Source organism: Apostichopus japonicus, chromosome 6, assembly GCF_037975245.1.
Source record: "Apostichopus japonicus isolate 1M-3 chromosome 6, ASM3797524v1, whole genome shotgun sequence".
NCBI lineage: Eukaryota > Metazoa > Echinodermata > Holothuroidea > Aspidochirotida > Stichopodidae > Apostichopus > Apostichopus japonicus.
In genome coordinates, this window is record NC_092566.1 from 13,959,370 (window position 1) to 13,979,569 (window position 20,200).

The following is a 20,200-nucleotide window of genomic DNA, read 5'->3' on the forward strand; positions in this document are numbered from 1 at the left end:
ATTTTTATCTGACCATTTCGTCAAGTGACTGATGCATTATAAAATCCATTATATTCAAGCAGTACCATATTGTGTTAAGATTGCTGAGTGGGCTGGGGTGGGCTGGAGATGGATATGTGAGGAAATATTATGTGAAACTGTTCTTCCACCTGTGCTCATTGTAAAATATTGTTATGCCATACATCACCATATGCATAGGTATGGTTTACTGGTTTAAGATGGCAGTTGCAATGAGTCACAAACTTTTATAATTTGCTTAATCAACATAATCTAAACAGCACACATTGTAAACTTTGGTAGAAACCAATAACCATATAAAGAAAGATATAATCAATTTTGATATATGAATTGCAAGTGTTATAACAGCTCTCTCTCTACACAAATTGTCTGCTTCATGCAGTGTGCCTTTTTGGGTAATGTATATACTAGAAATGAGGCGGCCTATATTCTTGAGATAGGGAATGACAAACTTATTATGCATACATTATTTTTGTACATATGGAAAATGTAAAATTGAATATTAAACTGCTTGGAAATCATTACTGTGGAATAACACGGTAAACAGTAAAACTGACTCTTCTTTTCTGTTTTCAGTTCTTCTTTGTTATATAAAAAAATACCCATATTGTCCTTGTGTGTCACAATTCTTGGAAGTGCTTGCTGGGATAGAAATTTCAGCAGAAGAGAAAGTTTTTCTTGAGTGGCAGATAACCAGTCCCATGGTAATCCATGATCAAGTTCTACAGCACTATAACTTCTCTACATGTTTTTAGGGATGGTGTAAATTTATCCTTTTCACATTTGTGTATCAAGAATACTGTACACAAATGCCTATACCTGCATCTGACCACTTTCCATGAGTGTTCCATGACTCAATACAATGCTGCTCAATACTACACTGCACTTTAACTACTATTATCATGAATTAATTTTGTCCACTACGGCTCCCCATATAACAGCTAACATACACAAATTAATAAACAAAACAATCAACTTCAATGTATGATTCTTTTATTTCAATAGTTACCCATTAGTTATCCATTAAGTGATCAGCACAATCAATGTTTAAAGATGGCACAATGGTCAAATATCAATATATAATCATACCAGCTGACATATCCAACAAAATACACACAAATAGTCTATGCATTGTGTTATCGTTTACTATTACTTAGCAGTTAATTTAAAATCCTTAACTAAATCAGCTCCCTTCAGTGGTATTTAACTTTTTACAAAAAAAAATACAATTCAGTTAGAAGTAATTAACAGGAAGACTCCACCTTAATATTAATTAATTTAAGAAAAAAAATGTCTAACTGGATGTACTAAAATTCAAGAAGTTGACTTGGCTAGTCACATGTTCTAATTTTGTTGGTACCCTGTGGCATATGATGTAACTTTGAAGTACATAGTTAATAGGTGATAATAAGTAATACATTACACTTGTTAACATTCAAAGATGACATGACTGTCCTTACTACTGATTTAAGGTCATTACATTAAAAAGGTCAAATTTGACTGAGTTCATCTTCCAACTCTTCATCAGTGCCATTATTAACGAATTGCACCAAGCATTTGTGTTATCACATGTGGACATCATCCAAATACAAAACTTTAACATAGTTTCTGTGACAATACACACCAAACCAGTAGCAGCATAGCATAACACTTAACATGAAAGTGATAGTTACCAACAAATATGTCTTCATTGGTACGGTTTGCCTTGATTTCAAGTAGGGTCACCAATCAGGAGAACGAAGGATAAGCCCTAAAACAGAGGTAAAGGGTCCTCCACACTGTTATGTGGTATACAAGTGATTTTTAAGGCTACCTACAGGAAACAAAATGGTATCAATTCGACGAAAAACCCAATATTACTAGTATGATCAGCATGAGCATGGATGAACAATCCTGATTTGAGCGATTAAATTGGAGAAGCTAAATGGCCAAATCCCTGTACAGAATAGTTTTCCGCTGTATTTAATTACAACTAAAAAATGGCTTCTGGAAATCCTGCTAGAAGTTTTGTTAATTTAGATATTCAAATGAGATTACAAAAAAACAAGTTCCATTTCTTGTAAAATCCAGGCATATGTTAAACCCTTCAAGAATCCTACTTATGTAACTACAAATATGTTCTCTATGGCTGTGTGTGATAAACATATCTAGTACTATTTCTTTTTCTAGTTACAGTTTGCATTATCAAGGTAGGTTTAAAAAAACACAGAAAAGCATTTAATATTAGCAACATACAGTACGTTATTCTTCCCCATAAGAGCTTGGATTTCTACATCATGTTGGTGGTCTAAAGGTCTTATCATATGTCCCATATGATATTACCAGGCTACTTCGTGTTAAAGGCATTGAAGACTCGCCCCAAACCGCGTACGGCCATCTGAAAAAGTTAACTTCTGTTGCTTGCAAGTGACGTTTTGTTTATGTCGTTACAAAATGCAGACAGTAATGAAACGTGATACCTTAATTGTTATCTTTAGCTGGACCTGAGATGTCCATCGCTGTATCGCTCGTATACTGTGCTGTGGGTATTGACCGCAGCTGTATGTACTGACTGTACACTAGTGTCTAATTACTGACGGTAGCAAGCTGTGTGTGTATTTTCTGGGATCGATGGTGGTGTTTAACACTTCTGTAACACCTCATTCGAAACTAGGTCAAATTACCGGCATTAGACGTTTCTTTTTGCGCGAGTCTTCACACCCTTTAACAGCAATGGCAGACAAAATTGCATGTACACCATAAAATCTGTGAAAGAAATTAGTTGCATTTCACAATGTCAAGCCACTTCCAACCAGGTTCACTTATTGTTAATTAGTTGAAGATTCTGTTACAGTAATTCCTTAATATGCAAAGACTATAAACTCAGAAAGTGATAGGTTTACGATTCAGTGGATAACAGCAAATAACTCGGACCTAATCCTTACAAGCAGAGTGGGTGTGACAAGGTTTCACCTGCCATGAAATTTTGGTAAGTCTACCGTACATTATTAAGTGTTGTTTTTTATTTTGACTTTCCACACATCTACACCAACATTCATGTAACACCAACATTTATAATTCAATGCACAATGGAAAACTATTTTTTTTTGGCTGGAAATGGGTTCCAACAAGTGACTGCAGAGTCACAAGCCCTGTAACCTAGCATGATCTCGTTTGAAAACAAAAATTCTTTGCTCTTTTCCAATAATGTAATGCTATAAACCTTCTATGCAGATACAGTTGAAGGAAAGTGAGGAAGTGAGGTCACACTACAAATGCTGCAATCAGTTGTTTAATACAATTTTAAGCAGAGGGGACAATCTCATCCTTTTCATTCATACCTAGTTTGTGAAGCGCATTGTACAGTTTCTGGATATTTGTGCTACACAAATTTAATTATTTTAAGTAGTAGTATTATAAATTAAGCATTATGTAAATTAAGCAATTATCCCAGGTTATTATTCATATTAATAGACTGCAAGGTCTCATAAACTATATCATTAAATATTTTGGATTTGTTGGTCATATCACACTGTGTTCATCTTGTCACTTATTCCAATGCTTTAGGGTGTGTGTCTGATGGCTGAAAAAATATGAAAAATCTGTACAAAGCATAAACATACATACCTCTGCCCACTGACATGAAACAAGAAGAATGTATACAATCACCAGTATGTGGTTAAACTTAATGATAACTTAAATCAAAATATTTGACTGAAGACACTACACTTTCATGAATATTCAACATTTTGGGTTACCTCAAGAACACAGTTAATTATGACAGTGTAAGTAAAGCAATTAAAATGTAATAATAATAATGGCTACCAAAAATAGTAAAGAGAACTGCCCAGTATTACTGGAAAATAGAACTTAAAGCCAGAAAATATATTTAGAATCAAAAGAAAAGAAAAGAAGAAAAATGATGTCAAAATGAAGCGAAATCGCAAAACAAACTCTCAATTGCACTTTTTTTTAATGAATTAGACACTATGAAAGGCTTTGTTTAAAAATATTATGCTAGAACAGCTTTGCTCTGATCTGCGTGAATCCTTCCCTAAATCTTTACTGTTATCAGTATCAGTATCAGTTTTTAACCGACAGATAAACATATAGGTCAGCACAAATGAAGGACGGATGGTCTTTGATGGTACTCGATGGTACTTGACCCCTTTCACTAAATGTTACCCTAACCACATTTGTTCCCTAACCACATTTGTTCCCTAACCACATTTGTTCATTATTATTTGCCACCCTCAACAGGTTATAATTGTATTGTTCCAACTTAAAGACATACAATTGTAGAAACTGATGAATGACGATACACACTTCTAGTTTGCAAGGCAGACATTTTGTCAATGCCAAACTTACTTCCTCAAGACGAACCCACCATTAGGTTAGCAATGAACAGACAACACTTCTAACTGTAGTATATCTCGATGGAATTGTTAATTTCACATTTTTGACAATTTTGAGTAAATTTCAGCAATTTTATCAAGAGAAGCAGCTTTTGTATACAACAATTTGTTTGGTTGGCATTTTCTTTGTACAATATTTACACAGATGTCCCTGGAAGGTAGGGGGGGATGCCAATTCTTCATTATTTTAATGGAAGCTATAAAACAGACATAGAATGAAGTGTTCACCACGCAAGCAAGGTGGTGTGGCAAGGTCTCTTTGAGTATTTAGTTATCTTTATATGGAAAATAAGTTGGCTTTCCAAACCAATTAAAATAGCTTACGTCTTTAATATGTTTTAAAAATAGTTCAGAAAGTACAGAGCCATTTCAACAAGGGATAATTGAGTCTTAAACCTAAGTCCTAAATATCTTATGAAGTTATGAACTACAAATTCCTAACTTAATCCAAAATGAAACCTGATATGAAGAACCAGCAGAAGAATAACTTTAGTGTTTGTTGTATTGTATTTTGTGCACACAGTATCCAAAAATTACCCATGGTTGTGTGTCCTCAAAATGATTGTGACCAAAAGGTTTGAAAACCAAGTCATTCTGGGGACATTTGACATTTTGCAACGGTTACGCAGTAATATATCGATAAAAATGGCTAATACAGCAATGCATTTCCTCCGTAAGTTGGCCACTACGATCTGCTAAAACTTGCAAAGATACTGTAGTAAATTGTAGTTGTTAAAGTAGTTATTGAGATGTGTATTATTGTACATCTACTCAATGGTGATGACGATGCAATAGGTGTTATAATATAACCATGTCAATGGAGCAAAAAAATAACATCTCTTAATATTCTCTACATTACATCATAATCTGATTATTAAGTTGTAAAATAAAGTAACATTAGAAGCCCGAACTCTTCTTTTTATTCTGGTAATATTCAAGTTTATGTCGGAGTGCCAGACGTTTCTGTTTACTCACCGAGTCTTATCTACAGTAGTCCTCATTATATGAGTGGCTTCAAGTTCACCATTTCGACTGACCGACGTGATAAATTTCAAGTACATTACCATACTTTCATTGCTCGTCAGTCTTTCTTTCAATCGTACCTCTCTCAGTAATGAGGTATTTCGTCTGCTTTCTACAGCTGGATATGCATAAACCAAAATAACGTTTACAATTCTGCATCGAGTTCCTCCAAGAATTTATCGATATCTATGTCGAAAGCTCGAGCCTCTATCGTTGAGGCATTCTTTGGATCGACTTGATCGAAAACGTCTGTGTCATTCTGGACGGCAGAATCAAGGTCTTCCGAATTTTCGGGTTCAATGTCTAAAATCAGATCGTCCTCCTCGTCTGTAATTGAAAATGAGTTTGTATCTGGTCTTTTCGCGAGGGGTGTGGCATCCTCATCCTTCAAGATGCCATTCGGACTGGAAGCGGATGGCGCATCGCCACTTCCATCCTTAGCTACTGTCGTTACTAACTCTTTCTCCGCGCTAACAAACTCCGCTTCCCACTCTGAGTCTGTTTTCTGAGATGAAAATAAATCTGAAGGAGTACTGTCTTGGAATGGATCTTGCTTTCTTGAGGAATGAGTTTGGCTTGGAATGTTCCCTGGGGACCCCCTCAGTCCTGAAATCAAATCAAGAGAAACAGGAATCAGTAACATGAAGTTGCTAAACTTATTGACTTCAACATCTCACTATATATCACGAGCCACTTTATTGAATGTAAATTCAGTGGTTTCACTTAAAAAGCAGATTTAAACAAGACAAACAGTTTGCTGAGTAACACACCTACAGTACATGTACAATAAATCCCTGGAAAAAGTCTCATTTAGAGACAACTGATTAAAAATGGGTTAGGAACCTTCGTTTATATTCAAGATACTGGGACTTATTACATAAATATTTCATCTAACTGTTCACTTTCCCACCAGTTTGCCTCACGTGCCTAGTGCAAAATTCTGCATGAAAAATGAAAATATTTTGTATTTGCCAGAGAAGGTGCACTTAGCTGGCAATTAACTTACCAATCAATAATTACAACCTTTAGCTGCCACAATTCTGGTAAATGCAAACTCGCAGGGAATAGTTTATCCAGTATCTCATTGCAAAATGCTATGCAACGATGGTCAAATTGTTATACGAGTGCAAAGATGTATTGCACTATTTTACACAAGAACCATTGTATTTTTACCAGATAATAAAATTTTACACGAGATTCGATACTGCTACACAAAATTGCAGTAGTATAATATTACCTGACTAGGCATACTTTAAACTGCAATGAGAATGTAGTAGGCAAATACTAAATAGTATATTGGCTAAGTATCTTGCTTTGAAGATTAACAGTTTTACTTCTGTGTTAACTACATATACAGGATGTACAATTTGTCCTAGCATTTTTACCTATCAGAGGATGTAGCCAAAAATGCATACAGCATTAATGCATACAGCATAAATGCATATGCATAAATGCATACAGCATTATGCTGTATACATACAGCATACAGCCATAATGCATACAGCGTAAACTACAGCTGCTAAAAAAAGTTCGTTCTATATGCAATTAGTTTTGACAATCCTTGTTTCAGTTTTACTCTCTATTCCAATATATCTACAATTCTGCAAGTCACTGATACTGTATGTCCAACACTACAGGCCACAACCAATAGAACGATGACTTTAGTCTGAATTTTAGTCTTGATATGCCATAGTCAAACAAAACCAAAAGAAGAGAGAGAAATTTGAGTGCTGGTAAGGTTTCTATAGCTATTCAAGTTTTCAAGACATTCACCTTTATCATATAATAAATCTCTGGACTGCTCCTTTAAGACTAAATTGATGATGATGATGTCTGCTCCTCTGTACAGGCCTACTGTAAACGTTACTATATTGTTTTATCAATATGGATAACTCTATCAAACCATGTTTTTTTTTTTAATTTCATATCAACAACAGAGTACCATTAAATGGCATTTTTTATTTTATTTTTTTTATATATTTTTATATAGTGCTTCACACCAGCGATACAGAAGGTCTCAAAGCGCTTTACAGACGTTATATTATCCCTGGTCAATGATAACCTGTCCCAGAGACAATCCCTCCAGTCGGCAGAAGCTTTATACTGCACCCAATGACAAGTTACCTCACAGGTACCCATTTAACCCCTGGGTGGAGATAGGCAAGTGAGATAAAGCATCTTGCCCATGGACACAACGTAATGAACTAGGCATGAATCGACACCAGCAATCCTTGGATCACGAGTCCGACGCCTTAGCCAATTGGCCACCACTCTCTCATTTGACACCATCCGTCCTCAACAGATTTGTAACACATTGTAAACATGTTACAATAAGGGCCCTAAAAGTCTTATCTCTTCTCATTGAGTTTTGTGTTGCCTCTGAGGAACTGACCAAATGGTCTAAGTATTAGACTTAGTGGTCTTGTCACTTTAATTTGATGAGCCTCAGATGGATAAAGGGTCATTTCTCAAAACAAAAAAGTATTTAATATAGAAATGCAACATGGAATGAGGGCAGTGGCTTTTGACTTTCTACAACACATCCAATTAATTGCACCTAAAGTCATTCTTTAATCCTACAAATTCTTACTCTCTCTTGTTCCACCTCATCCGTTCCATCATACTTAACTGATGAGTTCATCTTTTATACTTGTAACAACTTTGAACTCAATGGGTTACACAACACTCCACATAACATGTACACTCACATAAAAAATAACTGCAGTCCCTGCTGCAAGGGTGCAGTAACCAAAAGAACACAAATTATGAACTGAAACCTGATGCTTCTACAGTGCACAATTAAACATTTGGAATTAGTGGATTTTGGTGGTGAGATGACAGAAATTAAAGCTGGGAGCACATGGACTAGAGGGGGGTGAGTGTGGGAACCTACCTGCATCTTCGTCCCAACTGAATTCACTGGTTGTCACAGGGATGGGTTCAGGTGAAAGGATTTGAGTAGGGTGCTGGTTAGTCTGGCTCAAACTGGCGACTGATTTAAACAAAAGAAAGCAAACAAAACAAAGGTACAACAATAATAAAACCATGCAGTTAACAACAGCACACTGCAAAGCTGATGTCAAGCAGAACTCCGGATGATAGATGAAGCCTGACTGCTTCGGTATTCTTCCTCTCTTGCTCAGAGTAATAGAACTTGCAAAGTATTAATATCAGACTATGATTTCTGCTGACAGCAATTGTGTCCATTTTGTGATGGCAGGTGCATGTGGGGTACTATTGAGGGAATAGGAAGGGTGGGGTGCAGGGGGGGATGGGGGGTTAGTGGTGGAAGAAAGTGGTAGGATGCAAGCAGCGGTTGAGAGACTGAAACTAAGATAAATGTGTTTTTTATGTGATTTATAGCTTTCTCTTGTATGATGAGTAATTACCCAACAAGAGGTGAGTAGGAAGATTGGTTAATGAAAGTGCTTGGATGGCAGGAATCGAGGAAGAATAAATGACACCAATCACTTGCAATGAAAGAGGAAAGGGTCAGTGATTAGATGAAGGTGAAACATCTGTAAGGTTAGGAACATTCACCATACATGTGCTCACATTATGCACTGTCACAACAACTAGCGTCAACATTCACCAACATCAAAACAGGAACATCGACATGAACGTAGAGAGGATTGGCTCACATCACGATAAAATGAATACAATGCAAGTCAATAATGACAGGAATATATACAGGAATACTGTACTAACCGACCATTTATAAGTCGATTGAAGTGACACACCAGAGAATGTTACTGCACATGTAACCAATATGTGTCACATCACTGTAAGATATGAACTAAGTTGTGACTATCCAGCAAGCTACCATGCAGATAAAAATCACCAAACCCAGGATTCAGAGTGTGATTCAAACAATGACATGGCAGTTTTCTGAATGACTCATTTACTCTAATGTTTAGTGACAAGTTCCATCGGTGTGATTCATATTACTTCAGAAAAAGTAGAAAAATTGAACCCTTTTGTCAATTTTTTTTGTCACACTTCAGATATATGCAAAATAATTTAACACATGACAAATATCTTGCCGGAACATTGGTCGAAAGATTTCTTCAAATCGATCTTTGCAAGAATTTTCTGTGATTGGAATATTACAGAACATATTCCTATTCTATAATGTCATTGTTGTACTAGGTTCTTATTACGATTCTGACAGCCGATTCTGACAGCCGAATCAAAGCCTGGATTCCTGCTACAATGTTCATGCAAACTCAACACTCAAAAGTGTTACTCACATCTTCATCCTCTGTAACAGTGAGAGTAAGATCATGATGTAAAGAAATAGATTTGAGGAGAAGAAGAAGAAGCAAAAGATACCCATTACCAATGCATAAGTCATGCAAGGTACGATGTCAAGTACGAAACTGTAAAGCAAAGATATCTGCAAGCAGTGTAATTGCAGGGACTGAGGAGAATTTCCAGCACGACAGTGTAGACATTAACAATTTTTTTTTTATCTTTTTATTTATTCTTTATATATATTTTTATGAATTAGGTAAATGTCTTCATTCCAGCCAGTTTCATAATGTGTTGTTTCCCTCTTGTGTATTTACTTCAGGACTTAACCACGAAGTACAGGGCGCACAATGTGAGGGAGCATTTCCATTACATTTAATGTCCTCGTACAAACTTGAAATTTTCTTAGTACAAGAAAACTGGACTTTGTGATGTAAACTGTGAAACACCTTTTTTTCTTATTAAGCAGAACTTAAAGGTAGATAAAAAACCATTTTAAATTCACAGTTCTTTCTGATCACACAAGTTAATTAACAGACAAGGAAATTTGGATGTGACACTTTTATGGACGTAAATGTTTGTAAAAATCGTATCAACTATGTTCTATTAATGAATACATACAATACTTGAGGGAAAATTAAGGTGAGAGTATTTATTCTTAAGACCTGGACAAGATCTGTATTTCCAAGGCAGGAATTTGTTAGTTGGTCTAAGCTAAGTCACCTCTACAACGATAGTTGATCCAAGCTAAGTCACCGATACAATGATAGTTGATCCAAGCTAAGTCACCGATACAACGATAGTTGGTCTAAGCTAAGTCACTGTTACAACGATTGTTGGTCTAAGCTAAGTCACAGCTACAACGATAGATGGTCTAAGCTAAGTCATGGCTACAACGATAGTTGGTCTAAGCTAAGTCACCGCTACAACGAGAGTTGGTCCAAGCTAAACACCACTACAACGATAGTTGATCTAAGCTTAGTCACTGCTACAACGAGAGTTGGTCTAAGCTATGTCACCGCTACAACGATAGTTGGTCTAAGCTAAGTCACAGCTACAACGATAGATGGTCTAAGCTAAGTCATGGCTACAACGATAGTTGATCCAAGCTAAGTCACCGCTACAACGATAGTTGATCCAAGCTAAGTCACCGATACAACGATAGTTGATCCAAGCTAAGTCACCGATACAACGATAGTTGGTCTAAGCTAAGTCACTGTTACAACGATTGTTGGTCTAAGCTAAGTCACAGCTACAACGATAGATGGTCTAAGCTAAGTCATGGCTACAACGATAGTTGGTCTAAGCTAAGTCACCGCTACAACGATAGTTGGTCCAAGCTAAACACCACTACAACGATAGTTGGTCTAAGCTAAGTCACCGCGGCAACGCTAGTTGGTCTAAGCTAAGTCACCGCTACAACGATAGTTGGTCTAAGCTAAGTCACCGCTGCAACGATAGTTGATACAAGCTAAGTTACCGCTACGATAGTTGATCCAAGCTATGGCACCGCTACAACGATAGTTGGTCTAAGCTTAGACACCGCTACAACGATAGATGGTCCAAGATAAACACCGCTACAATGATAGTTGGTGGAATCTAAGTCACCGCTGCAACAATTGTTGGTCTAAGCTTAGTCACCGCTACAACAATAGTTGGTCTAAGCTAAGTCACTGCTTCAACGATAGTTGGTCTAAGCTAAGTCACCGCTACAACGATAGTTGGTCTAAGCTAAGTCACCGCTTCAACGATAGTTGGTCTAAGCTAAGTCACCGCTACAACGATAGTTGGTCTAAGCTAAGTCACCGCTGCAACGCTAGTTGGTCTAAGCTAAGTCACTGCTACAACGATAGTTGGTCTAAGCTAAGTCACTGCTACAACGATAGTTGGTCTAAGCTAAGTCACCGCTACAATGATAGTTGGTCTAAGCTAAGTCACCGCGGCAACGCTAGTTGGTCTAAGCTAAGTCACTGCTACAACGATAGTTGGTCTAAGCTAAGTCACCGCTTCAATGATAGTTGGTCTAAGCTAAGTCACTGCTACAACGATAGTTGGTCTAAGCTAAGTCACCGCTACAATGATAGTGCAACAAATAATTACCTGATGCTCTGACGTTTTCTGAACGAGCTGTTACTGTCTGTAGAAAACTGTCAAAATCTTCCTCATCTTCGTTAGCCCTGAGGATAAAATGTATGATAATTCTTGACCGTTGGACTCGTAACTTGAGCCCTGTTTCACACCGATCATGAGGAGAAAATTTCCACACTGATTGCACTTGGGAATTGTATATCACATATAATCCATACAATGTGAAACATAACCACTGACTTGTACAGTAATTTTTACAGTTGAAACACAAATTTGATGTTTGCAACTATTTCTATCATCGATTGCTCAACATTCAAACACAGAGACTTTCTGTTTTGCAGTTATGACATATCTATAAACTCTTGCATGTTGCAAATGATGGGTTGCAAATTAGGGTAAACTCCATTGCACCTGCTGGAACCCCCCCCCCCCCCAATTGAATACCTGAAAAATGCTCAAATCAAATTTTTGTAGTATTACTTTCTGCTTCCAGACTGCAGTTATTTGATTTTGTTATACAGACTTTCCACAGATCAGAATCTTATTTACTTTCGTCTTGTTAATGTATCTGCTTTATTGGGGCATCTGCACAAGTTCACACTTTTACACAGTAACACCATTTTGAACAAAGGAATGATTGCTTCTGGACCCATCTCCTCATGTAAACATCCTGTAAAATGTCTCTTCCCTGTTACCTAACATCTCTGCAGTAAGGTTGATATACGTACATTCCATGCTCTGTTGTCTTCAGCCCATGACTTCACAAAATTACTTTAATATTGATTGCCCCTCTCCTTCATAACACTATTCCCACCATCTATCATCTCTGCAGTAAGGTTGATATACGTACATTCCATGCTCTGTTGTCTTCAGCCCATGACTTCTAAAAATTACTTTAATATTGATTTCTTTATATTCTTGTTACCCCCTCTCCTTCATAACACTATTCCCACCATCTAACATCTCTGCAGTAAGGTTGATATACGTACATTCCATGCTCTGTTGTCTTCAGCCCATGACTTCACAAAATTACTTTAATATTGATTTCTTTATATTCTTGTTACCCCCTCTCCTTCATAACACTATTCCCACCTTCTCATATCTCTGCAGTCAGGGTGATATCAATTACATGCACCCATTTTCACTGTCTTCAGTAAATGACATCACAAATCTATTTTGATACCTGTTTTGTCATGTTCGTTTAACACTTCCCCCTCCTCATAACACTCCTCCACATTCATGTATCTCTGCCCAATCTAGGGTGATACATGTACAAGCTACAATCTCCATTGTCTTTGGCCCATGACTTCAAAATATCTTTAATATCGGTGTCACTATCTTCTTCAAAACACCCTCTACCTCACTTTTGTAACACTCCTCTCACCTTCTCACATCTCTGCAGTAAGGTTGCATGCATTTCCACTGCCTTCAGTCAATGACATCACAATCTATTTTGATACCTGCTCTTTTCATGTTTGTGTAACACTTCCCCCTCCTTATAACACTCCTCCACATTCATGTATCTCTGCCCAATCTAGGGTGATACATGTACAAGCTACAATCTCCATTGTCTTTGGCCCATGACTTCAAAATATCTTTAATATCGGTGTCACTATCTTCTTCAAAACACCCTCTACCTCACTTTTGTAACACTCCTCTCACCTTCTCACATCTCTGCAGTAAGGTTGCACGCATTTCCACTGCCTTCAGTCAATGACATCAAAATCTATTTTGATACCTGCTCTTTTCATGTTTGTGTAACACTTCCCCCTCCTCATAACACTCCTCCTCATTCTCATATCTCTGCCCAATCAAGGGTGATATATCGTGTACATTCTCCGATCTCCATTGTCTTTGGCCCATGACTTCGAATATCTTTAATATCGGTGTCATAATCTTCTTGAAACACCTTCTACCTTACTTTTGTAACACTCCTCACACCTTCTGACATCTCTGCAGTAAGGTCGACATACTTACATGCTCCCATGCCCACTGTCATTCAGTTCATGATTCATTAATCTATTTCAATAGTACCTCCTTTGATATGTTTTTGTAACCCTGCCCCTGATCCCTCCTCATAACACTCCTCCCATCTTCTGACATCTCTCCAATAAGGTTGACTTACTCATTTCCCAAGTCATTCAGTTCATGATTTCATTAATCTATTCCATTTCCCCCCATTGATTTGTTTTTGTAACCCTGCCCCTTGATCCCTCCTCATAATACTCCTCTCACCTTCTGACATTTCTGCAAGACAGATCGACGTACTAACATGCTCCCATTTACACTGCCATTCAGCTCATGACTTCATTAATCTATTTCAATAGTACCTCCTTTGATATGTTTTTGGTAACCCTGCCCCTTCATCCCTCCTCATAACACTCCTCTCACCATTTTCTGACATCTCTACTTACATGCTCCAATCTCCATTGTCTCCAGCCCATGACTTGACTGATCCGTTTGATGTTGTTTTCTTTCTCTTCTGCTCTTCTAACCGTTTGGCTTGCTTGGCTATCCGGGCAGCTTCTCTATTAGCAGCGATGTAAGCTTCCTCCTCCAGACGGGTCCTCTCTTCTTCTTGATGAAGCTGCAGAAGTGTAAGATGAGAATGTTTGAAAAATTACATTTCATCTTGGGATTTTTAGAGAAATTACCATCTCTGAAAAAATGAAATTGGTTGCTTGAGCTAAAAAAAAAAACATAAGATAATGCACACATGGCATAAAACATTAAGAGATGGCAAGTTTGTAGGAGGATATACAGTTGCAAAGTGTCCTTCCTTACCAGTATGGAACAATTCTAAATCTACAAAGTGCACCAAATTTGAAAACGCTGTCCCGCCCCGAATATGTCAGCCCTGATTATGGAGGTGGGGTGGGGGGGAGAAAGAGTTCATCAATAAATGACCCCTTACTGTGAAAACTGGAAACACTGAACACCACAGCTTGTTCAGAGAAGTAAAAACTTACTTTGAGTTATGTTCACAAAGTCAACACACAAAGGTTAATATGTTTTGACAATCTGGGGAACCTATGAGAGCTGATTCCTCTCCAGTTGCAAAACTATACCACACAAGAAATTGTCAAGGCATTTCCCTTGAATAGTATCTTAAATTTTGCGAGACAGTACCACTTCAAGGTGACATTCATTTAAATTAATTTAATATTAATTTTTTCATTCATTTTACCTCTGCATCTATTTCAGCATCAACTCTCCTCTGATCCTCAACAAGTTTACTGAATTGTTTATTGATGAGATGTTCCTTCTCAGACTTACTGACCACCTCTCTCTCATTCCCATCATCATTTTCCTAGAAGAAGAAAACGTAAAAAACAAAGGAATAGAAATAAAAAAACAAGAAATGCTATCATATAGTTAGGATTAAAAATACTGTGAAATGTTCTCAATATGTCAAAGAGAGAGCAGTTACTTTCAGTACATATGGGTCATTCCATATCAAATCACCAAATTTTGGGGTATGTTGTAGTTCGACATCTTTGAAAAATTCCTAAATTTATTGTATGAGTGGACCACCATAAAATAAGCATATTCTGAAAATTTCAGTTGCATTGCTTTACAATTGGCCGATTTAAAATTCTTTGAAATTTCGCAATTTGTCGCCACCATGACATTTTGGCATTTTCTTGATTTTTGAGGTCTCATTTCTCAGCAATTACACATTCTACTACCTTTCTATTACAGATGCCTATAGAGTCTAACCCATAGAACAGGAAAATAAAAAATTAGGCTACAAAAATATTGTCTTGTGGAGTTAGGTCAACTTAAAAGTGTCAAAATATTCGATTTTTGTACTTTTCACTAAAAAATGTGCTATTTTGAGTGATGAATTGCTCCTAAACCATTGCTTCAGGGTACTTGATTCTTTCAGAGGTTATTATTTCTAGTATAAACATCTGGATTTGTTAACAGACAATGCCTGGTATACTATGTGACTATACCAAGCAATCATGTAGTGACTAGGTTTTATTCTTTTTTAATTTAGATTTACTTACATCTTCAATCAGATTGTCAAATTCAACAGCCACGTTGTAGTCTTTGTACCTCCCTGTGAAGTAACTTCTTGGCCTAGATTGAATGAAATTATTTATTAAAAAATAATGAGATTACAGAACAGAATATGAGAATCATATTGACTATATTTTGAACAAAATGCGGTAAAGTTATGTCCTTGTAATACCATACTAACTGTAAGATCTTAGCTAAGCTCTAACATCAACCATATAAACTATGGTTGTATCCTACTATTTAGGGTACAGTATATATATTACTTTTACAAAGTTGTAATTCAACATGTGTGCAGGCCGACAGCCCAGTGTTAATCGCTTTCCCAAATGCTAGGTCGTAAACAACATAATAATCTACTGCACATTGCTACAATGAACTGTGCATGCATTCAGCTAGGTCATCATCAACTAGGGCTGTCAGCCTTGATGAATAAAAAGTTTATTACATTGTATTTGACAAACTTTGAAATTAGCCTCCTTTGGTGAAGGCCATAGTTTAAATTTCTGTGATATCACTGTCCAAGAGTTACACTTAGCATTGGATCCCTCGACTTTTGTGAACTTCTTCCTTGTTACATCCCCTTACCTGAAGCATGTCATGAAAGGCTAATCGCTACATCAGGTAGCCAATGATCTTGCATCATTATAGTTTATAAATCTCTGAATTAAGTATATATATTTATTAGTTGAAAGTGAAACGACTGTGAGTTAATTTAATCTTTTTTATTACTTTCGGCCCATTAATTTGAGTTGTAGACATTGTAATACATTATTTGTAAAATAATTTTTCTATGATCCAAGCCAGTTGAGTTTTCAGTTTTCTTTGTATGTGCCCTACTCTCTGAAAGACCAAACCGAGTGGTATTAACTGATCAACTTAAATCTCACAACTTCTTGTCCTAAAACGAACACCTTTATGCTTCAATGAATGTGATCTTTAAGCTTTGTTTTAACAACATGTAATTATCTCTTAAACACCTACTGTACAGCTCACTATACAGTTCATGTAAACATAATATACCACCTACTGTACAGCTCACCATACAGTTCATGTAAACATAATATACCACCTACTAAACAGCTCACTATACAATTCATGTAAACATATTATACCACATACCGTATAGCACACCATACAGTTCATGTAAACAAATTATACCACATACCTTACAGCACACCATACAGTTCATGTAATCATACTACACCACCTACTAAACAGCTCACCATACAGTTCATGTAAAAATACTATACCACCTAATGTACAGCTCACCATACAGTTCATGTAAACATACTATACCACCTACTATACAGCTCACCATACAGTTCATGTAAACATATTATACCACATACCGTACAGCTAACCATACAGTTCATGTAAACAAATTATACCACATACCTTACAGCACACCATACAGTTCATGTAATCATACTACACCACCTACTAAACAGCTCACCATACAGTTCATGTAAAAATACTATACCACCTAATGTACAGCTCACCATACAGTTCATGTAAACATACTATACCACCTACTATACAGCTCACCATACAGTTCATGTAAAAATACTATACCACCTACTGTACAGCTCACCATACAGTTCAAGTAAACATATTATACCATATACCGTACAGCACACCATACAGTTCATGTAATCATACTATACCACCTACTGTTCAGCTCACCATACAGTTCAAGTAAAAAATCTAAATGAGGTTTAGCAGACACTAACCTTCTGGGTCTCCCAAACAGGGATGCCAGGCAGTTTCCCATATCTTGAGATGATAATAGAACCTTTTAAGGTTGCAATTTATAGTACTGTGTATAGATATAATTTAATCTTCAGTTCATGCTGCTTAGTATCTATAGCTGGGATATGCACAATAGAAACTTCATCATCAAACATTCAGAACTGAGTGACTGGTATGGATTATACTGTACTTTCCATGTGCACATTCCATCTTGTGACTGTTTCTGTAAAGGAAAGAAACATACTCAGAATTATTGCTATATTTCTTTTCTTCTTTTCTGTTCACCTGTCACTGTGGCACCATACAACTGCCTGGGCAATAGGTGTAGTTCTCAGTACATTTAGTGTTGGTAAATCTTGTACTATTGTCGATGCAGTATGTTTTATGGTGCAACCTACTGTAGGCTGGTTAACATTTAACTAAATGCATGTGAAATTCAAGTGGACAACTTTTAGCTGATAACCGCATTCATGGATTTGCATAAAGGACAGACTTCAAAATAGTTTTCTTCTAGCCCTCTAAGGATAACATATAACATACTGAATCATATTATTAGTTTGCCCCAAGATTCTATCTGTATACCTGAACATAAAACTTAAGTGACACTTTGTTCATGAGAAATTTCAAACTAGGCCTAGGCTATATGCATATACCCCCAACAAGTGACCAAGGCTACATAATGATCTGGGCCTAAATGAATTAGCTTTCAAATTTTGATCTGAAATTTCAGCATAGCCAAAGTCTACCCGTTCTACTATTAAAGCCTATGCTATATCTGAACAACATAAGGGTTCTTAACTTCTTACTAGATATTAGGACCCTTGTTAGAAACCCCAGTTTTGGCAATGAATTCTGATTACTCTGGCAGAATTGATGGTCAATGCTTTGGTAAATTTGGTTTAACGGTGTGAAGACTCGCGCAAAAAGAAACGTCTAATGCCGGTAATCTGACCTAGTTTCGAATGAGGTGTAACAGAAGTGTTAGACACCACCATCGATCCCAGAAAATACACCCACAGCTTGCTACCGTCGGTAATTAGACACTAGTGTACAGTCAGTACATACAGCTGTGGTCTATACCCACAGCACTGAGCAATGTATAAACGATACAGCGATGGACATCTCAGGTCCAGCTAAAGATAACAAGGTATCACGTTTCATTACTGTCTGCATTTTGTAGCGACACAAAAAAAACGTCACCTTGCAATCAACAGAAAGTTAACTTTTTCAGATGGCCGCACACGGTTTGGGACAAGTCTTCAATGCCTTTTATTTGTGCAATGTGTGTATTTTAATCTATTTTCGGTTTCCTGTGTCACGATCCTTTCCGCAAAACGAACTGTAGGTCTATGCACTGCTGCCCTGTGTACTACTGTCTGTGAATTGTTAAGTAGCCTAGAACTTAGAAGTAACAATTAAATAACTTAGGCCTAGGCTATACACATTGTGTACTAAGCAGTACTGGTACTAGTAGTAGTAGTACTAGTAGCTCTACTAAGTTAGGCAGTACTAGTAATGTATTACAACATCTGCTGTATGAAGAAGCGTACGTATTGCTCTGAAACTGAGTGTGAAACTGTATGTAACGTCAGACTTGGTGACAAAACACTAATAATGGTAAAAGAAATAATTAATTATTCATAGTTTAAATTAATCTCACTTGTCTCGATTATTTGCTTGGTGATACATTACAATCCATGACTAATTTGGTTTTGATACTCTAAGATAAACAAAAACAATCGAAAAACTGATAACCAAATCGCAAAACTCACTTACATGATCCTATTCCCAAGCCTTGAACACTATACTGTTGACAAATATCCGCCTGACGAAAAAGGTATCCGTGTAAGGAACGCGAATATTGCATTAAAACAAGAGAACTATTGCAGTATAATTATGTTTTGTCTGGGGTTGGGTTGGGTTAAATGGTGCATTTTTTAACAACATAATCAGCAGTTATTTTTACGACGCTTAAGCGAAGGGCTTATGGATTCCAACGTACACGTTTTGCCCGACAACAACTGTTATCGCCGACAAAAAGTCTATGAACAATTGAAAAAGCATTGACTCCTGTTTATTGTCACAATCCGTCGAAATGTTTGCAAACAAATTGTGGAAAAAAGGTCGAAATTTCTAGATCAAATTTCGAGATAAAGTGTAGCAATGTTGAGATAAAACGTCAGGATTTCCGAGGAAAGTCACACGTTTATGGTTAAAATATGAGGTAGCACGTCGCGATTTTATGACAATGTCAAAATTGATGACGGTTTTGGATACAACATCGATATTTTTACATAAAAGGTTGGCATCATGTAATAAAGCGTCACAAATTCGAGATCAACGAAATTTCGAGATCAATTTCCAGATTTCGGGAAAAAAACGTTACAATAAACGTAGCATGTATAACAAATAAGTTTCTACTGCAGAACGGCTTCAGTCCCCACCCCCCCCCCATCCCACCCATGTTTCGAAAGTTTTCTACGTCACTGGCTAATCATTATAGCTACCTGCAATTGACCGGACGTGTTCCTATCAAGAAACCAGAACATGCATTGTGTACACATTTCGACTCTAACAGCGTGGTCGAACGTGTCAAAAAGCCGACCGGAATAAGAAGAAAACGTTCACTATATGCCTTTATTTCTTACATA

General features: G+C 36.9%; 1 protein-coding gene across 4 annotated transcripts; it reads right to left on the reverse strand.

Moving 5' to 3' along the window:
* Window positions 1-994: 994 nt before the first annotated feature.
* On the reverse strand, window positions 995-19,448 carry LOC139969047 (AP-1 complex-associated regulatory protein-like). 4 transcript variants are annotated; one of them, XM_071973781.1, is made up of 8 exons: window positions 19,326-19,448; window positions 17,531-17,772; window positions 15,788-15,860; window positions 14,962-15,084; window positions 14,189-14,361; window positions 11,787-11,863; window positions 8,329-8,427; window positions 995-6,041 (listed from the first exon to the last, which is right to left on the reverse strand). In XM_071973781.1, exons 2-8 carry the CDS (start codon window positions 17,569-17,571, stop codon window positions 5,581-5,583), a joined length of 1,047 nt encoding a protein of 348 aa, XP_071829882.1. In that variant the 5' UTR covers window positions 17,572-17,772; window positions 19,326-19,448; the 3' UTR covers window positions 995-5,580. The 4 variants fall into 4 exon arrangements, with proteins under 4 accessions (XP_071829882.1, XP_071829884.1, XP_071829883.1 ...); XM_071973783.1 differs by having other exon boundaries at window positions 19,322-19,383; XM_071973782.1 differs by having other exon boundaries at window positions 19,210-19,340.
* Between the last annotated feature and the right edge of the window lie 752 nt (window positions 19,449-20,200).